Genomic DNA, 19,236 nt, shown 5'->3' with positions numbered 1-19,236 from the left:
GATTGATATTGAATGCTTTCTGAAATGACTGGAGTTTCGGCTTTGATTAGATATAGTTCTCCTCTGAGTTTAGAATGCCTAATGAAATCGAGGAGGAATGTAGTAAAAGCCTGGCCTGACAACGCATATTTCGAAGCTTAAACTAAGAGTTCCTGGAATAGTCCTTACTTTTTGACCCGATTTAACCGTTTAAGAGAGGGAAAAGCCCATGACATCAGAAAAGAAAACTGGGCCTACAAACCACACAAGCTGGAGGCTAAAGTTCAAGTCACTCGGTATAGGAGTAGTCTTCAAAAACTTCATGAAAAAATTCGTATTATCTTTTTAATTCTATTTTCCATGAACTTTTTGAAGTACTCCTCCTATACCTTGTACACTTAGCACAGCAATTGTAACATTTTTCTAGCACTGAAGAAATGGGTTTCATTGTCTATTTTAGCTAAGGAATGCTCTCTCCTGATTCTACCAGAGACTTTAATTTTGAATAACAGACTACTGTTAACAGGTACTTTTAATATAAGCTAATGTATATGTGCAGACACAGCCACAGGTCCTTTATTGAACACCACATATGCACAAAATAAGTTTCAATTCGTGCAGGCTACAGAATCAAACATCTCCAAATCCCAACCAAAACAAATTTTAAAAAAGCTTGAGGCTATATATATAAAGAAATGAATGCAAATTAAAAACAAATGCACAATTACCTTTTCAAAATGATTTGATTTTAATTAACATATTTATACTATATATGGATGCTCAATTTATAACACTTGAAAGAAGCAAGCAAAGGTTTGATAAAATATTTATTGTGCATCAAGATTTGGCATTACACAACTACAATTTATTTTGTATTTTAATATTTGCCTAATAGAAAACAATACTGCTTTATTTATGAATTCAAAAGTTATTTCTAGACTATTTTTCTTCTAAAATAGAGAAGTGATTATTTCCCTGCATTCTGATTTTCAAGTGCTATATTCCAACTATTCACTTATCCAAAATGATTACACTGTTAACAGCAGCATTGGGGCTTAAATTCAGTGTTAAAATAGCTGTAGTATGCAATCAATCAATATGCAATTAAAAGGAATCTAATGGTTCCAGATATATGCAATCCAGAAACATGCAAACTAGAGATTAAGACTTCCTCCGTTTTGTGCATATAAGCAAATTCTGCAGTTAAGCAGGGCTCACCAAAAAAAGAATTGCATCCATTTTTACCAGTTGGACAGTGTGATTTTTCATTTCACCAGTTCAGAGATGCCTTAATGCTCTGCAGCTTTACAACATTGTAAAAGTGGTGTAAAGTTTCAAGAACCCATAGCAAAGACAACAAAATAGATGTCCTTAATGTGTTTCCTAAATTAGGACTTCATTCCCATCCCTCACTCAGTTTCTTTCACAATATTCTCCTATCAGAAAGTCTTGTGAGAATGAGAATTCTTCCCTCACAGTCTCATTCATAAGACTAAATCTGGCACTTTGGACACAAAGATTGTGTTTCAGTGTTCAACAACATAACATTCAAAGGAAGAATCTTCACTTCCTACTGAGATACCAGCAAACCAGGCTCAAACATCATGGAAGGTTCAGAAATGACCATGGAAGAGACACCTAATGGAACAGATGTACAGATGCTATGCTAGAATAAAAGACAAATGCTGAAGTGCATAATGATTTTGAAAAGATTTCTTTATCAAACATGTCATTTGTTTGAAGGACCCGAATTGCTGTCATCAGATGTGGGATATCAGCTTGTTAGCAAAGTGAAACATGATGGCAGCTAGATACCGGCAATTGATGAGTCAATTGAAATCACTGATGTTGCTCGACTGAGCATCTTCATTTAATGTCATTGGTCAGAAGTTAATGAAACACCTTCTGCTTTTGGTTATCACCACAGCAAATAAGATGTCCATTTAGCTCAGTTGGTTACAGCACACTGTTATAATACCAAGGTCAAGGGTTCGGATCCACATACCGGCCAGCCGCCATAAACGATAAAACAAAAACAACAAAAAAGGGATCTCAATATTTAGCCACACCTCGATGTGGCTAAATATTTTTTGTGAAAGATAGTGATTGAGGTCTCCAAAGAAATGATATCAGCTGGCCAACCATTACATACTCTGTTGGTGAGATATGAATGCTAGCTTTTCCGTGTAAGTTCTGACTAGGTAACATTAGTGAATCATTTGTAAACAATTTCTATGCAGTGGATTTATATTAGGATGTTAAAATGCACTTATTTATTCCTATCACAAATAGCCTTCTATTGTTGACTCTGTGACATTTACAGAGGGAACTGTTGGCAATAACATTTTCCTCATTTCACCAATGAAGTTTCTAATGACCTGATTTTTTTAAAAATCTTTTTAAAAAGACTTTTTTCCTAAGGAAAGTACTACAAAAGACAACACTTCTCTGAGACTCTAAGAGGGTGTTCTCTTGTCCCCTGTTCTACAGGAAAAGCCTGTGCTGATTGACTTGACCCTTAGGACCCTGAAGAGACCTCACCTGTAAGATCTTCTTGCTATGAGTAGTATACAGCACTGCACCAAATAGACATCCATTGTGAAATCAGACATCTAATAGAACTTTGCTCTTACTTGGTAACAAATAACCAAGACTCAAAATAAGTTTTACACACTGACCTCCATGTCTAATAGGGCAGGGTAAATATGAGAGGGTCAGAAAGAAAGAGACAACAGGTAACAAACCAGTGAAGAAAGAATAATGAAAAGTCTTGCAGGTCACCATACAAAAGCCACTATCATTCAGCAATACAGCCTCTCTGGGAAGCCCCAAGTCCCCAAAATCAATGGAAAGGAAAGAAACACTTCCCACTCAGACAGCTCATCTGAGAAGACCTCTGTTGGTGTTTTTGTTTTGCTTTACTGCATAAATAGACCTATGACTGAAAAAAAAATTTCATAATGCTGTAGTAGAGCATTTCTACACTGTCTCTGGGTCAAGACTCAATTTAAGTAACATAAAATAAAATAATCAGCGGACCTTTTAAAACATAAAAGTATGGCTATAAAGTAATAAGACTGTTGTTTGTTTTGTTTTATCTCAAGTGAAGCTGTCATCTAGGGAGTCCATAAACTTATTCTAAGGATTGCTAACATTAGTCAAAACATTTTGGGACTCCTCTTTGGAAATTGCTTTCAGGGATAGCATCCAAGCCCAACAAGAACATCAGTGTCCTTACTCTATAGTAATACCCGCATAATACGAACATAAATTTAGAAGGGGGAAACTGAATAATTTAAGACATAGGATCGAATCTTTTGTTACATGTGAGTATCAACTTTCCCACAGTAAAACTGTCATCGAATTTTAATGTAAGAATCAAGCAGTTCACTAAATTAAAAATTTTATCCAATTAAATGTAAACCATTAAATTACCATGTTTACAGATTTTAAGTACACAACTTATTTTTATCTAAAAATAAGTGTATTCATTGGAAGATAATGAACAACAGGCATTTAATAACCTTGTAATTTTATGTGTTTAAATATTCATAGCTATGTTCATAAACCCACATGGCTGATCTACTGATTATGCTTATGAAATGCAGCCTTTCTTATATGCCCCAAATTTCCATCTATTTTCTGAACTGTATTAATTTTCACCCCAATACGAACCACTTTGTTTTTAGTAAAATATTGCATAATACTCGTATTAAAAATAGGAAACTACCCAAAATCATCAAAACAATAACTACCTGCAAGAGGGAAAGAAGGAATTAACATTTGTTCAGGGACTACTCTCTGGCAGGCTCTTTAGGGACCTTTTTTTGTTTAGTCCTTAGAAAAACCCTAGGAGGTATTATCATCACAGTGCAGCTGGCTCATGCACAACTTTGTAGTTTACCTTTCCAAAGGCTTTTTCAACAATCCCATTATAATACGCCACTGCATGTCTGAAAAAACATAGTTCTTGATCTTAAAAACAAAAATAGAACACAAAAATTCCAGCAACTTTGATATGGGGGATACAAAAATGTCAAGTGTTAGACTTTCTTGACTGGCCTATTATCCTATTCTTGATGTAAAGGAACAACAGGAATCAGAGAGAAATGAGCATTTTTCCCACTACTTAAAAATTACAATATCATCAATCTCTTACCAGAAATTTTAATAAAACTGGATCTAAAGAACCAATAGCAATACACTATCAAGCTGCAATTTTATAATACTTTATCATGGCATAACCACGCCAAATAAATAGAATGATGGCCATGAAATTCACAGATTACATTAGATTACAGATGTTAAACTTAAAATGAAGAATCAAGTATCTGGAGTTCGAAGAATTTCTCTGAAGTGCCTTCATCTTCTCTAACACTACAGTTAATTAAAGACAACTTGTGTTTTAATAACACCTATATTCCATGATTCTATAAGTGTTCTAATCAATGGTTGCCAAGTTGTCTGCCCCAAAGACCACTTCAGAGCTTCTGAATAATATACGCATATTATAATATAATGTAATGTCGCAATGTTTCCTCTCTGGATTCCATAGAGACCCTCTTTTCACCTTTGAGGTCATCTTCAGCTTTATCTTTCCCTCTCTTTCTCATCCAAATAGTGGTGTTCAAATGTTCCTCTTTTTCCTCCAAACTCCTACCTCCATTCCTTCCTTCTAATCACCCCAGTCGTTGAATCTGAATTCTTCCTTCGACCTCTCTAGCACCTAACCCTGAGCCCCTCCAGGAAAACACTATGAGCTCAAAACAGTTGGGGTTTGTTCAGTATCCCCTATCCCCTAAATTTATTGCTTGGTGAAATCCCAACTATACTATGGAAAATGTGAATAGAATATAAATTTTCCCAATTCAACAGGTTATTCAAGGTTATTTAGGGGCTATAGTTGTCATTGTAATAAAACAATCACAAAAATAATTTAAATAGTTTTATTTAAGTCAAATAACAATTCTGGGGATCCTGGGTATTGCTTTTTGAAGACAAACATGTGAATTAACAAAACAAGCATTCATGTTTCTAGTTTTAAACACTTTAGTTCTACATGTGGAATGCAGACATTTGAAAAAGATTTTCAACAAAGTCCCACAATGCATGAGATAATGCATACTGAATTACGAATTAGGCCAAATTGGGGGGAGGGGACTTTGTTGCTTTCTCATTTCACAAATGATTGCTCAGCACAGAATGAAATACACCAAAAGAAGAAAATAGTCTTTTTATACCTAGAGAATAAGCTACTACTCTTAAAATGATCACTTCAAGGTAACAGACATCCAAATTGATGTGGTTTTCTTTGAAACCTCATCAGTAAATCATTTCTTGCACAGTAGGTTCGGCATTAACCCTGCATTTAGGATAGGTAGTGTTATGGAGGGCAGGCTGCTGCATACCAACGTCAGTACCAAGTTCTTCATCAGGAATTAGAGACTGTCCCGGATACCAAGCAGGACAACACTGGCAAAAAAACAAAAAGTGAACTGCAAGACAGGTCAAAACAGGCCACATTTTCTCTTAGAAAGATGTTATAAAATGTTACATGGATGTGTTGTTTTAAATGCTAGTTTGTAATAAAACATGATGAAATCTTTATTTTTAATACCTTAAGTTCAAATAGTCTTTACTTAGATTGTATGTTAATAAAGTACATTAGACAACATATATACCGTATTAGAGATCAAATATTATAAACTTGCCATCTTTTGAAAGCTATTTTTATAATTACTGTAAAGACTACATACATTTCTCTCCATTCATTAGATTAGTAAACAGGTTGAACAGTCATCAGATTAAAAATATACAAAATTGTTTGGTTTGTTAGATACTTTTTAAAAAAGATATTTTCTTTAGCTTTGACAGATTTTTTTGAAACAGGAGTTTCTCTAATATTCAAAGTGTTTATGCTCCCTTGTTAAAAGTTACCATTAGTCCAAGTGTTCTGAACACTCCCTCCTTTAAATGCTTCCTGAAAACAGTGTTTTGCAAGCTACAAATTTCAAGTTATGACAGAAACCAAACCTCAGCGAGAGAAGCAGTGCCCTTTGGAATCGTCATTCAAACAAATATGAGAGCTGTACCAATTTATCACTTGCCCAGTTTTAAAGAAATTCATCACTTAATCCTATGAAAACCATCCAGTTTTACCATACCAAATGACCCAAAGAACACCGCAGGTATCCAGGGGAAACAGTTCATCAATGCATTTTAGCTTGATTTTAAAGTCAATTTAGGAGACACTCTGGACTCTAGTTCTTAAAGGGACAAACCCTTGTCTAACAATTGGCTAAAGCTTGTTCAAGTTAATGAACTTTTTATTTTCCACATTCTTGGTGCCAAGACATTTAACCAGGAAAAAACTCAGACCTCAGGGTTCAAACTACAGCCTGGAAAAATAAAGTATACAGCAAGCACCTTTTGCTTCCTTTGATCTCTCAAAGACGTCAATACAATATTCCAGTGAGGGGGTGTGGGGTAGTGGCTGAGCCTGGGAAGGAAACTTCACCCACAGAAGAGAGAAAAAAAATCGATTTGGTGGCAATTTCAAAACAAGTTTCCAAACTGCTGAAGAAGCTCCAGCCCCTGTTCCTTTGACTTGCAGGAATCACACATAAGAAAGGGACAAAATACTACAGGGCATGCTTATTTTAATTGCCCAGGGGTTTCCAATGCAAAGCACAACTTAAATGCATATTCCAAATTCTTGCTCCAAAGCTGTCTTTGTGCACTGAAAAGGAGGAAAGACAACCCCTTACAATTGTTCTCTGCAGATAAAGGCACTGTTTTGCAGATTTCCCCCCAGATCTGGGTCAGCCTCGCTAATGACCTGCCCACCCACCTGGGGCCCTTCCCAAAGTGGCCCACGAGAACTGTCCCACACCTTCAAAAATCTAAATACTTGACACTGGGCAACCCCAAGAGGGCTGCTCTTTCGTTTGGCTGTTGGTCTCCACGAAGACGCAACCTGGAAGAGTCTGTGCCGCTTATTTTCCTAGAGGAGCTGGGGGTCAATAACTACATTTATTTATCTCATTTTTTCTCTCTCTCACGAAAGACACATCTGAAGGTAAATCCGCAGCATTTTTTCGCGGAGAAAACACGAACTGGAGATCCCAGAGTTACCAGGGGTTCTTCTTTCACCCGCCAGCATTACGACATTTAAGCAAAATTTGAATTAGAGTTTTTGGAATTGTGGCCTTCCCCCCCCCTCCTGCTTAACCTAAGACCACCAGCTGTGATGACACACACAAAAGCTAGGACAGTGACAATTTTCATAGGCTCACGTTTAAATGAGATATGCAGAAAACGGGGCCTGGGCAACGTGCAGGGTTCAAACTCGCAATGGTACATGTCTGTTGACAAAGCCGGGCATTTTATTTGGAAATGGTGCCTGCATGCTCCCCTCCTCACGGGCTCCGCTTTTGTCCTGCGAGGGGAACATAGTGTCCACTCGGGCATCTTAGAGACTCGGAGGTCCTGTGGATTTCCGACCAGTGCACGATACCTCGAAATGGCATCCCCCACCCAAGAGAACCAGGAGGAAATGTTTTAAGTCGGCTCAAAAGGGTGAGGCGGCCTCTGGCCGGTTTATGTCCACGTCCCCTGGGAACGTCACCCCCCAGAAGGGCACGCCAACGGCCCACGAGCATGCCCAGGAAGAACTTCTCTGCTTCCGTTTTTTAACAGTTTTGCGTTCCACCGCCACGACCTACATTTTCCCGCGAGGCGCCCAGAGCTGAGGAATAACAAGGGAGTTGAAGCCACACAACCGTTCGGCAGCCCGTGGTCTGCGCTGTGCGGCGCTCCGCGGGGGTTCGCATCCGGCCGCCATGTTCACGACTCGAGAGCCGCCCCAAAACCAATCCCCCTTCCCACATCCCTCTTCTCTCCTTCCCCTCCCTCCCGGCTCAGCCGAGGCCGCGGCGCTGGAAAGCGGCATTCAACTCTCCCCCTCACCGCCTCGCAGCAAAATCCGACTCGACGGCTGCGGGGTGTGCGCCTGCGCGCGGAACGGCGCGGGAGCGGTGTGGGGAGGGGACGGATGCGGGCCCCGGCCGCGGCTTGAAAAGGCCGGAGCCCCAGGGAGCGGGGGAGGGGTTGGGGCCCAGGCCGGAGCCTCCTCTTTCCTCCCAGCGGGTCCCCGCTCCGGCCCTGGCCCGGCTCTCACACGTGCGCGCTAAAAACCCACTTCAAAGTGTGTTCCCGGCGCGGGGGCCGCCCCCGCGCCGGCCGCCCCCTCCATCTCTGGCGCTGCGAAGAAACCGGAGGGCCAAGCGAGAGGACGCTCACTGATGAGCCCCGGGAGCTTCTAGTGGCCTTCGGGTGGCCGAGCACCTCCCTCCCCACCCCAACCGGTCCCCCTCCCACCGTTTCAGAGAAATGAATTGAACACAAAGTTTGCGGCCAGCGCTACGCAGTGGCCTTTGGAGCTCACCATTGTTTGGGCTCGTATTGACCCCGGGTCCGGATTAGGCAGCGGCTGATTCCTGCTTTACAGCCCCGCTGGCCTAATGAGGCCGGGAGGCGATGGGGCGCGAAGCGTCCTCGGAGCCCGGGCGACCGCCGGCTTACGGCCGCCAAGGGCCCTGTAGGTGGAGGTCAAAGGGTCAGCGGGCAGAGACCGCGAGAAAATTGACCCTAGGAAATGAGGTCCCCTCCCCCCGGCCTGAGCCTCGAAGGGGACTTGCAAGATCTTGGTGTGTGGACAGAGACCCTGGGCGCCGTGACGAGGGGCCTGAGGACTTCCGAAACGCCTGGCCAAAGCCCGACTGGAGATTTGGGTCTCGAAGGCCGGACTCCCGGGAGAGAATACTAGCCGAGGTGCCAGGAGAACACTCTCTTAAAGGGTTGGGCTCGCCGGTGGCGATCCTTTCAGGAACTTACGTGTTAAGAGGCCCTTAGACTTTCCTCGTTTGTTTTAAGAAGGGGAACGGGAGCCAGGGGCGAAGAAGCAAAGAGACATCAGGCGGAGAGAGGGGGAGGGGCGATGAAGTCCCGAACACACCAACTTTCCTGGGAGGCTTCGTGAGAGGAGGTCCCTGCTCACTGTCTCCAGCCTTCCCAGTAGCCAAGACCGACTGCCTGGATCCTGATCTTTAACCTTCGAAACTGGATAAAGGCCAAACTTCTGTCTTGCGTGGAAATTGCCACCTCCCCTTTCCCCACCTAACAGTGGGAATCTTCTTATGCTAAATCACCCATTTTCAAAAAGATAATGGACTTGTAACAAAGGTCTTACCAGGTGCAAGAAGAAAAATAGCAAGTAGATTACAAGGAGCCTAGCCTGGACTTCAGGCTTGAGCAGTTATGATTTGGGGTTTTTTTTGGGGGGGGGGGAGTGTTTATTCTCTAAGGTTATTTACTGAAAATTCAAGAGTGTAAGTGTGCACTCCCAGAACCAGATTACAGGAAGAAGAAAATCTGAAAAGTTTTCTATAAAAATAGATATTCTTTTGCCACAATGACAAGGGCAGAAGACACAATTTGAGAAGTAATGATGCTACACCCAAATTAGAGGTAATCATGTGGAGGGGCAAAGCTTTTATGTTCTCATAATATTGGTTATCATCCTTGTTACTAATTGGCATCTTCCCCTCTTAGGACACCAACAATGCTGTTCTGTAAAATTTTATGGTGGAATTTCAAGCCACCAAGAAAAGATCAAACTCTTCTTTGTCTCCTAGGGAGATATTTAATATATTGAAGGGGGGGGCGGGGTAAGGAAAACGAGTATCTGAATGAATCTTGCACCCAACCCATAGCTCATTTAAGGTTAGTTAGGTTGGGGGTGGGGGAGGGAACTCATGGAGAAAACAGTAAATTGTCAAAGTTCATTGTATATTTCAGAAGAAAAACACACTATTTTGACTTCACAATGGAATACATTTAAAGCTAGTCTTATGAATATGCACTTTTTGAAAGTTGCTGAACATTTAAAATGGTCCCTGGTTTGAAATGAAGAATCCTGAAATAGAGATCTGGTCCAGCACCCTCAATGTCAAGGTCAAGATTGGAATGTCTAGGTTGGGAGTGGTAGACTGCCCAGGTTACCTGCTCATCACATGTGTAGTCATCCCAGTCTCTGTTCATGGCATTCAGGCTGGGATATTGTTGGAGAAAAGTACAAAAGACCCCATTCTCCAATAACAAAATAATTGCCTCCAAAGCAATTTGCAACTAGAAACTGTCAATAATTGTCTGTTGATAAAGATCAGTAGATAACTTAAAATAGATTGCTTCAACTGTACCCAAGGAATCAAAGTTTCTTTTAATCATCAGAAGTCCTGTAAGCATTTCAATTTAAGGTTGATTTATTTGAACATTAAAAAAAAAAGGCACCAAATAAAAAAATGTTATAACATATATAAGATGTGCCAAGACTTTATTTCTTCAAAAAGAACAAACAAAATTGTAAAATTGCAAATGATTATATATAATACGAAATTGACTGCCACCAAAAATCCTAGAGCATTGCCCCTTAAAGAGGCACTTAAGCCTATTCATTACATTTCTAAATACTTTACAATTTCTTATCTCCACCTTTCTGTTATTCATGCAGAGACTGGGCTCTTAATAATAAACAGCACCTTTATAAAAAAGGTCTCAACACTCTACCCACTCCAACCCCCCCAAATAGTAATCAGTTTCTTTTCCATAACCATTGTAAAAGAACTGTTTGTCCAAACGAGTTGCTTCACTGAAGATTAAATGGATGGTTAACATTTTATCACAAAGCAAACAACCGTTTTTCATTATTATTGATTTTAATGGAAACAATGCTCTTAACATCTTTGCCTACAAACCATGAACTTTAAAAATACATATTTTGCAAATGCTTTTTTTCCATAGTATCATTTCAGAACTGCTGCAGTTATTACACCGCTATATATATGTTATGGATAATTGTGGTAATTATGAATTTAACTATATACAGCAAACAAATCAGCCTTTGCTTTCCAAAATTGTAAATGGACTCTGGATATTTTAAGAAGCACTTTAACCATAAGTAAGCACTGCTCAACTGGCCTTACTCGTCACTACTGTTCCAGACATATGCTATCCTTTGAAAATATATAGATAGCTTGATAGATTTGATAGGCAGATTAGATAAGTCATAGATACAAACATATATAAGTATATGGGTGATCTCTAGATAGAACAGACAGACATGCATCCTGCCACAATTTTCATTTTTATGTAAGGTAATAAAGAACTAAGGGACATAAAACTCATTAAGTTACCTTATGTTTATATATGTAGGGCAGGGATGATTAAATCCAGCTTCTCAGTCTTTGAAGTACAAGATTGAGATGTCATGGCCACTAACTGAATTGATCAGTAATATTTGATTTGCATGCCGAAAATCCAGGACAAACACATTTAAACTCGCAGTTAAACAACCATCTGAGCTAGAGATAAAGAAAGGAGAGTCTTCCCAGATGGAAACTGACACTGTAAGGAATCTATACTGCAATAGAAAAATAATTTAACAATTAAAAAAGGGATCTGAGTGAGTTATAAATACCATCAAACAAGATTTAATTTGCTCACATCTCCTCTTTGTAGAAGGAGGCTGTTACAAAACAAGAGAAAGTCAGTGGTTCAAAAATTGTAAATTGTGTTCTTTCAAAACAATAAATTTTTAATGCTAAAGCAGTTATAATCAAAAGCTGTACAGAATTTGTTAGAAAACATTTATCCATAAATATTGTTCAGTTCCCGGCACTTGTAGCAATAATTAAATTACAAACGATAAATATGGCATCAATGGATATGTATTTACAAAAAAAAAGTTATTACAAAAGGCAACTGTATACTAAACGTCACAATCTGTGTAGAGTAACATCACATCCTCAGCCTGAAAAAATACTGAACAAGTTTCGACCCCATTAGACAAAAATACATTCACAAGTGTAATGCTTTGAGGAAAAGTTCAAGACATAACAGGACTTTGGCAACGTTTAAGACTGTGAGAGTTTAAACAATCACCACTAAGGCGAAGAAGAGTTTCCATCAGTGTAACATCACCACCACCAACAAGCCTTCTATAACTTCCTCTCAACAAACAGGACAAGTGTTAAAATGAATTGAAGGAGTTTAGGAATGGGGTGTGCAGAGAGCAAGAGGAAGGGGAGAAAAAAAAGCAGTGAAAAGATTTTGTAAAAAATCCTTCAAATGCCAAAACATATTTTCTAATCCTGAGAAAAAGGCATGGCTACTTTTGGATCTTGCCCGTTCAAACCTTCCTGGACAATTGCAATTAACAAGATGTAGCCCTATATATGGCCTCTTGCCTTAAAACTCCATTTCCATCTGATTGGTCTCAGTTTTCTTTTTAAAATACATTTGGTCCATTCTATGGTTAACAGGGTTTGTGTTTGTGTTTGTCCTCAGACGTACCATTCGTTAAAATTGGGAGGAAGTCCAGGGTTGTGGCTGGTGCTAGATTGAACTGCAGAAGGGGTTTTAGTGGTATCTTTACTGTTTGCAGAAGCTATAGCGGGTGGAGTGGAAGATTCATAGCCTGAACTGGCAGCAGGGGAGGAATCTGACCCTTGAGATTCATGAACCTAAAATTAACATGTATATATTATGAATATAATTCCAACTGGCAATGTGCAAGCAAAAACAAGAGCAGAATTCGAGCACTGTAAGAGCAAGACCGCCCAGTGACCCACTTAAAAGATAAATGTTGTTTTGTTTTAATTTCCATATTACCGATGTCTAGAAAACCCGGAGATGTTCGCAAAAAACCAGTTTGGGCCCTAAGAGCTGGCATTATGGGAAAAGAATAAAGTACTCCGTTTTAGTTATACTACTTCAAAAATCCTTTCTCCGAGCATGGAGGAAGGTAAGCAGTTACTCCGTGGGGCCCTATAAAATACTCACCCCGGGCCCAGGTTTCACCAAGCCCTTCGCGGCTTGGGAAAGCAGGTACAGAGATGGGTGGCACAGGGGCCCCAGGTGCTGCAAAGTCCCAGGCAGATGTGTGTGAATAGGACTGCGCTCCTCGGCCCTATTGTTTTATTGGAAGCCGAAGAGCAAATGAACCACCCATCCCCGGGTTCGGCGCGGCCACTCAGTTCCCACCGCGGGCTGAGCAGGAAAGAGGCGGCAACTGCAGCTTCAAGCCCTGGCGAGCTCGGCTAGAGCTTCCCAGTAAACAACCGAGTGCCACCGCTCCCTCCCCCTCCCAACGCTGCTCACCCGCCCCCCGCCCCCCGGGCCCCCCAAATGGGTTCAAGGTGTCACCGCTGGAGCAAATCGGATTTAACGTGAAGGATAGAGGGTTGGCAGCGCGGGCGCTTCCGTTCCGCGGCCCGGTGTCGGGCAGTGGGTTTACAAACCGCCGACCGCTAATAAAGAGGTAATTACCTTCATGTGTTTGCGCAGGGAGCTCGGGTGCGTGTAGGACTTGTCGCACACTTTGCAGATATAGGGCTTGTCCGAGGTGTGCACATGCATGTGCTTCTTGCGGTCGCTGCTGTTGGCAAAGCGTCTGTCACAGCCTTCAAATTCACATTTGAAAGGTTTCTCACCTGCAAAAGGCAAAAACGCAAAGGGAAGAAAGCATGGTCAGGACCGGGAGCTTTTCCCAGAGCCAAGCAGCTGGGGACTGAGCTCCTGGCGGTCTTCCCGGAGAGGGAGCGCCGACTGGGGGCGGCCGCGGCTTCTCTTTTCCCTGGAGAAAAAATAGAGACCGTTGGTTGATCCCGCTGGGTTAGGCAGTGGTGGTCCGCGGCGGGGTGGGTCAGGGCCGGCCCAGAACCCGACCATCCCTTTGTTCTCGCGGGACAGGAAAGTCCCTTGTTTCTCCGAAGTTTCCTCTAAGTTGTGGATCCACCCTACCCGGCCCACCGGCTTCCAACGCGCGGCCACGTTCCGCCGCTACCTCGGCGACGTAATGGAGCCCAGCGGGACAATGGGCCCAGGACAGGACAATTCTGTTCAGCCCCTTCTTTGTACATTTTAATTTGCCTCTCTCAAATACAGTGGTTTTCCTAAGCCCAGTATTTAAAAGCCTGGGTAGTCGTACTTAATGTTCGAAAGGAGAAAACTGTATAAATCCAGGGGCTCCAGACAGTTTTACAAGATGTTCTGAACAAGCTACGAAACTGTGGTGCCTTTTTTACTTTAGCTTTCCTCCCGGAGGACTGAATTGAACCTGGAACTCCAAATAAAAATAGTTTGAAAAAAGTATCAGTCATTTAATTAGGAGATGTGCCAATCAAGTGTAAAAAAAGAGCGGAAGTAACCGAAAGTTAGTTTTCATTAGCATTTCTATGGTTGCCTTCCTCGAATGTGTGCCGAGAGCTAAGTCGCTTGTAAGCAATACGCTCTCAACACAATCGGAGTCCCTTCATAGTAATCCAGAAAGGGAGACAAAAAGAGGCGGCGCCAGTTTGTTCCTGGGCGCGAGAAGGTCCCAATTAGTTCCTGAGACTGCAGAGACGCCTGCCCGGGAAGTTACAACTGGGTAAAAGCGCCGCAGGAAGGGGAGGGCGAGGGGTGGAGGGGCACTGACAGCGCTTCTTTTCGGAACGGCCTTGGCGGGGTGCCGCCCCTCTCCTTGACTGCCACCCCTCCTCGCGCTGTAAGTCCTCCCCGTGGCGGGATACCTCCGGTGAACCCCGCGCCCTCCCGCCTTCCCCCTTACCTGTGTGGGTCCTCTTGTGGATCTTGAGGTTTTCAGAGCGGGCGAAGATCTTCCCGCAGCCCGGGAAGGGGCATGGGAAGGGCTTCTCGCCCGTGTGCACTCGGATGTGGTTGACCAGTTTGTACTTCGCCTTGAAGGACTTGCCCTCGCGGGGGCACTCCTCCCAGTAGCAGACGTGGTTGTTCTGCTCCGGGCCCCCCACATGCTCCATGGTGACATGCGTCACCAGCTCGTGCATGGTGCTGAAGGTCCGGTCGCAGCTCTTCTTGGGCCGGCTCATCTGACCCTCGTCGATCCACTTGCACGACAGCTCCTGCTTTATGGGCTGCCTCATATAACGGAAGAAGGCGCCGGGCCCGTGGTGGGCCGCAACGTTCACGCCCATGTTCATGTTCATGGGGCTGTAGTTGGGGAACTGCGCGCCGGCCGTGTATGGGTCCGTGCGCGGGCTGGCCACCGGGCGGTATGGCTCAGCACGGCCGAATAGCTCCCCGCGCAGCCCCAAGTGGACCTGGTTGTTCTCCACGTGCCCAGTGGGCGACGGGTGCCCAGCGCCCTGCTCATGCAGCCCGGGAAAGAGCAAGTAGCCTGGGGGCTCGGGAATGCCAGCTGGAGCGTGTAAGCTGCTCGCCGAGCCAGCGAAGAGCCCGTGCTGCCCGCCACCCGAGGCTGCCTCGCTGAGCCCGGAGCCGCGCTGGCGGAACAGAAAGTCGCGCGTGGAGTTGAAGGCGGCCGAGGCAGCGCCGCCGTAACTGGGCACCTGGCTGGCGTGGTGATGATGGTGATGGTGGTGGTGATGGTGGCCCAGGGCGTTGGCGTAGCCCGAACCTTGCGGCGTGAACGCCGAGCTCTGGCCCGAAGACAGATCGTGCGCCGCGGCCGGGCTCAGCTTGAAGGCAGCGGCAGCGGCGGCGGCGGCGGCGGCGTGGGTTGAGTCCCCGAAGGGATTCAACCCCATGCCCGCCGGCTCACGGTTGGGCATCTCGTGGTGGCGCGGCGCGCCGAAGCTGCCCACTCCCAGCCCGGGGAACTGCGGGCCTCCGTCAAGGAGCATCGTCATGGGTGGGGCGTTTTGGGCACAGGCGATCCGGCTGAAGTGAGCGAGGGTTCCGGCGAAGGAGATCTCAGAAGTGCCGTAGTCGGAGAGGGGTAGCGGCGGCTGGACACTGCCGGGAGACCCCCAAGGCGCTACCAGGGACTGCAACTTTCCGTCGCTGCGAAAGTCTCCTGCAGAGGGATTGGGGAGGGTGGGGGGAGAAGGAGCGGGGAAGGGGGAGGGAGGGGGAAAAAGGAGGAGGGAGAAGGAAAGATTCTGGGACTAGATCTGGCTTAACAAACTCATAGGCGCGCACAAAGAAAAATAAGCAAGATAATAAGTGGAGGGCGGAGTTCGCCAGTCCTGTCCGGGGCACCCCTCGGCTCCCCGAGAGCGCAGAACCGCGGGGCCAGGAGGCTCCCCGAGTACCGGCCTCCCGGCTGGGCTGCACCCAGTGGCGGAGCCGGCTCGCAGCCGGCGGGCGGGCAGCGGGTAGCAGACAGGCTCGATCCTCGCCGCTCGCCGTGCGAGTCCCAGCCTCTTCGCCTCCAGAGTAATGTCCTTGGACTGATAAAGTCAATCACTCACTCCTCGCACATAAACCGAGCGGGAGGCCGCGCGGCGCGCGCCAATGGGGAGCCAGCTGGCTCGCGGTCACCTGACCCCCGGCTTCACCGCCCATTGGCCGCCTCCACATTGATTGGCAGCGCGGAGCGGGGAACATGGCAGCCGCGGCCGAGCGACCGCCGCTGATTGGGCAGTTGCCGGGCGCCTGGCAGGTGAGGCGGCGGTGGCCGGGCGACCGCGAGTGGGCTCCGCACGGCTTGCGCGGCTGCGGGGAACTGGGGCCAGGCTCGCGCCGGCAAGCGACGGGGCGGAGCCGGGCCCTTCTCCGTCCTCCCCCCGGCTCAAATAGGGCAAGCACCCCTCGCGCGCTCTTTACCCGCTTTGGCCAAAGAAACTCTTGTCCCCGTGAGGATCGTTCCCACCGCCGCACCGACGGAGAAGGCGCGGCGCTCGATGTCCACTCTCGCTTGGGCCCCGGTCGCCTCACAATCTTGAGAACGCGCTCCCTCGGCAGCCGCGGGACACAGATCCCGGAGTGAGCGCAGCGGTTTCGCGCTCCGGGCTCAGCCGTTATGTCCACCCCACACGCCACTGCGAGTCCCGATGGCCCGAAGACCCCGGGCTTAGGCCGGGCCAGCTCGCCGTCTGTGTCCCAAGCCGCCTGCAGTCGTCCAAGGCCCAAACAAGAGGAAACGATTACAATTAGAGCCAGTCTCCCTTACTTCCGTCTAAGCCAAGCGTTGACCCTTTAGTTTGTGAGTAGCGGCTGTACTCACCGTTGCCCGACCCCCCCCCCCCGTCAGTGACATACCAGACACAACACAGCAAACATATACAACATAATAAAAACAAGCGCACAGCAGGAAACACGAACGCAACACAAACACAAGCACACTGCCTGAAACACGCACTACACACTAAACACACACAACATAGTAAGCACACACAACACAGTAACAACAAACTACACAGAGTAAACAGGCACACAACTAAACATATAATAGAGTAAATACACGCACAAATACTAAACATGCACAGAACACATTTCACCCGTGTACGCAAAACACACACACAACACACTAAACACATAGTAAACACACTAGGCACACAGTCATCCGTGTATTTTCCAACTCACTGGGCCAATCAGCTTTGAATTGTCAACATTTTCAAACGCAAAAGTGGCGGGGTGGGGGGCAGGCATGAGGACTACGTGATGAAATTTTCTATCCTCTGAACAGCCATGGCTTTGCTCTCTTCTATTCCTACCCGGATAAGCACATAGTGACCTCGGGAACTGCATACTCCTTAAGGATTTACTTTCTAGGGGTGTGTATGCGAGTCGCCCTCCCCCCTTTTGTCTGGTGCAAGGTCTTTCTGGACATAATGACCAGGTTCAGACAAAGCTATAAATTCTCTCATTTTTTGTCTGACAAGGCATTTGCAAAGAATGCAGGAGAGTGAGAGTGGAAAGAAAAGGCCGAGAGAAAGATGGCTGTGATTGTCACATCCTGAGCCGGGCCGAGCCCCAAAGTCTGCGCCTCAAGGCAGCCTCACAGCCTGGCCGCCATCTCTCTGTAGGAAACAGAACATCTGATCAAGTTCAGAGGCGCCAGGAGAGACCGCCTCAAGCCGCGCTTTAAAACTGCAGCCTTTCACTTCCTGGCCCCCAATCTGCCTGGCCTGACCAACACTTCACCTTCTTTCTTTGCCAGTTTGCTGGGGGGAAACCCTGCCGGTAGCACATCTTACCGTAGTTACCCCTTCCCATCAAACTCGCCCCAATTCTCCCTCCACCTCCAGAGCTCTCTCCCCAGGTTGGAAGGTGAGTTCACTGCTGACTTAAATTATTGCATCTGCTGAAAATAGGCTCTCCAAGAATGGTCTGTCTCTCAGCAGCAGATTTCTTTGCGGGGGGGAGGGGGGGCTTTAGGGAAGAACAAATATGCTTAAATCATGCAAATGAATTCCCTCGAGTCAGGTTTACAGAAAGGGAGGATTGCTTTTCTTATTCCTCTTTCTTTTCACTTTCCCCTTTATCTTCTTCTTTCCCTTTACCTCTCTTCACCTCCCACCAACCCCCACCGCCCCTGGGCGCGTAGTTGGTTTGAAAAAGTTTGGATTTCCTCACAGAGCCCGTCCCAGGGAGAGTGGTTCTTTAGGCTCCGGGATGAGTAGGGGCGGCTGTGGAGCCCTGGCCGGGCCAGCACTTCTGCGAGAGTTTCCGGGGAGTCCCGCCAGGTACCCCGAGAACCGAGGGCCTTGCGCGATTGAGAGTCAGGGCGGGCAACCGGGCGATCGGCTGCAGAAGGGCAGCGGCCGAGGGAGCCTAACATGCCCCTTTTGAGGGAGGGGTCTTGAGCGCAGGGCAGCGGGATGTTGCCGCTGCTGACTTTCCGGGTGCCCAGTGTCCGTTTTGATACGGCCACATTCCGATAATTAATTGCCTCCAGCACGTGCTCTGTAGTCTCTGGAACAAAAAAAAGGCATAATTCAATTAGATCATCAGCCGAGAAGTGGGGAGGTAGGAGGGTGCTTGTGAAGGGGCAGACCTGAGGCGGTTCAGCCAGGCCAAAACCCCGGGCGGCGAAGCCCTTCCTGGGGCAGCCCGGCCCCATCTCAAGTGTGCGGTTCTGAGGGGTGTCGTTGCTTTGTGAGGTGCAGGGGTCCTAAATGCCCCCAAACGAAGAGGCTGGGGGCGTCGTGAACAGCAGGGCAGAGGCAGGACATTTCGAATTCTGTTTCGGTTGGTTTGGGTGCGAGTTTCCTTATTTGGGGAGGAGGAACCCTGACTCTTCAAAGAGGATAGATAGAAAGCGGACTCTCTCCAGATATAGCAAGTTACCGCCTATGAAAACAAAGTCCCCCCAAACAAAGACGTTTTTCTGATGACTTGCAGCTTCTCCTCCCCAAACTTGGTTTTCGAAGGAGACCCTAGTAACTTCGAGGGACAGGGGGCTTTGGGGAGCTGAGTATGAAAACAGAGTGT

General features: G+C 46.0%; 1 protein-coding gene across 2 annotated transcripts; it reads right to left on the bottom strand.

Annotated features, from left to right (window-relative positions):
* Window positions 1–5,301: 5,301 nt before the first annotated feature.
* On the bottom strand, window positions 5,302–15,707 carry ZIC3 (Zic family member 3). 2 transcript variants are annotated; one of them, XM_063084309.1, is made up of 3 exons: window positions 14,648–15,707; window positions 13,366–13,529; window positions 5,302–5,451 (listed from the first exon to the last, which is right to left on the bottom strand). In XM_063084309.1, the coding sequence occupies exons 1-3, from the start codon at window positions 15,705–15,707 to the stop codon at window positions 5,302–5,304; spliced, it is 1,374 nt and encodes a 457-aa protein (XP_062940379.1). The 2 variants fall into 2 exon arrangements, with proteins under 2 accessions (XP_062940379.1, XP_062940378.1); XM_063084308.1 differs by lacking the exon at window positions 5,302–5,451 and adding an exon at window positions 12,381–12,560.
* Window positions 15,708–19,236: the final 3,529 nt, after the last annotated feature.

The sequence above is a fragment of the Cynocephalus volans genome, chromosome X, assembly GCF_027409185.1.
Source record: "Cynocephalus volans isolate mCynVol1 chromosome X, mCynVol1.pri, whole genome shotgun sequence".
Taxonomy (NCBI): Eukaryota; Metazoa; Chordata; class Mammalia; order Dermoptera; family Cynocephalidae; genus Cynocephalus; species Cynocephalus volans.
Note: the sequence above shows the minus strand (reverse complement) of the source record. Positions and strands in the feature narration are given on the sequence as shown.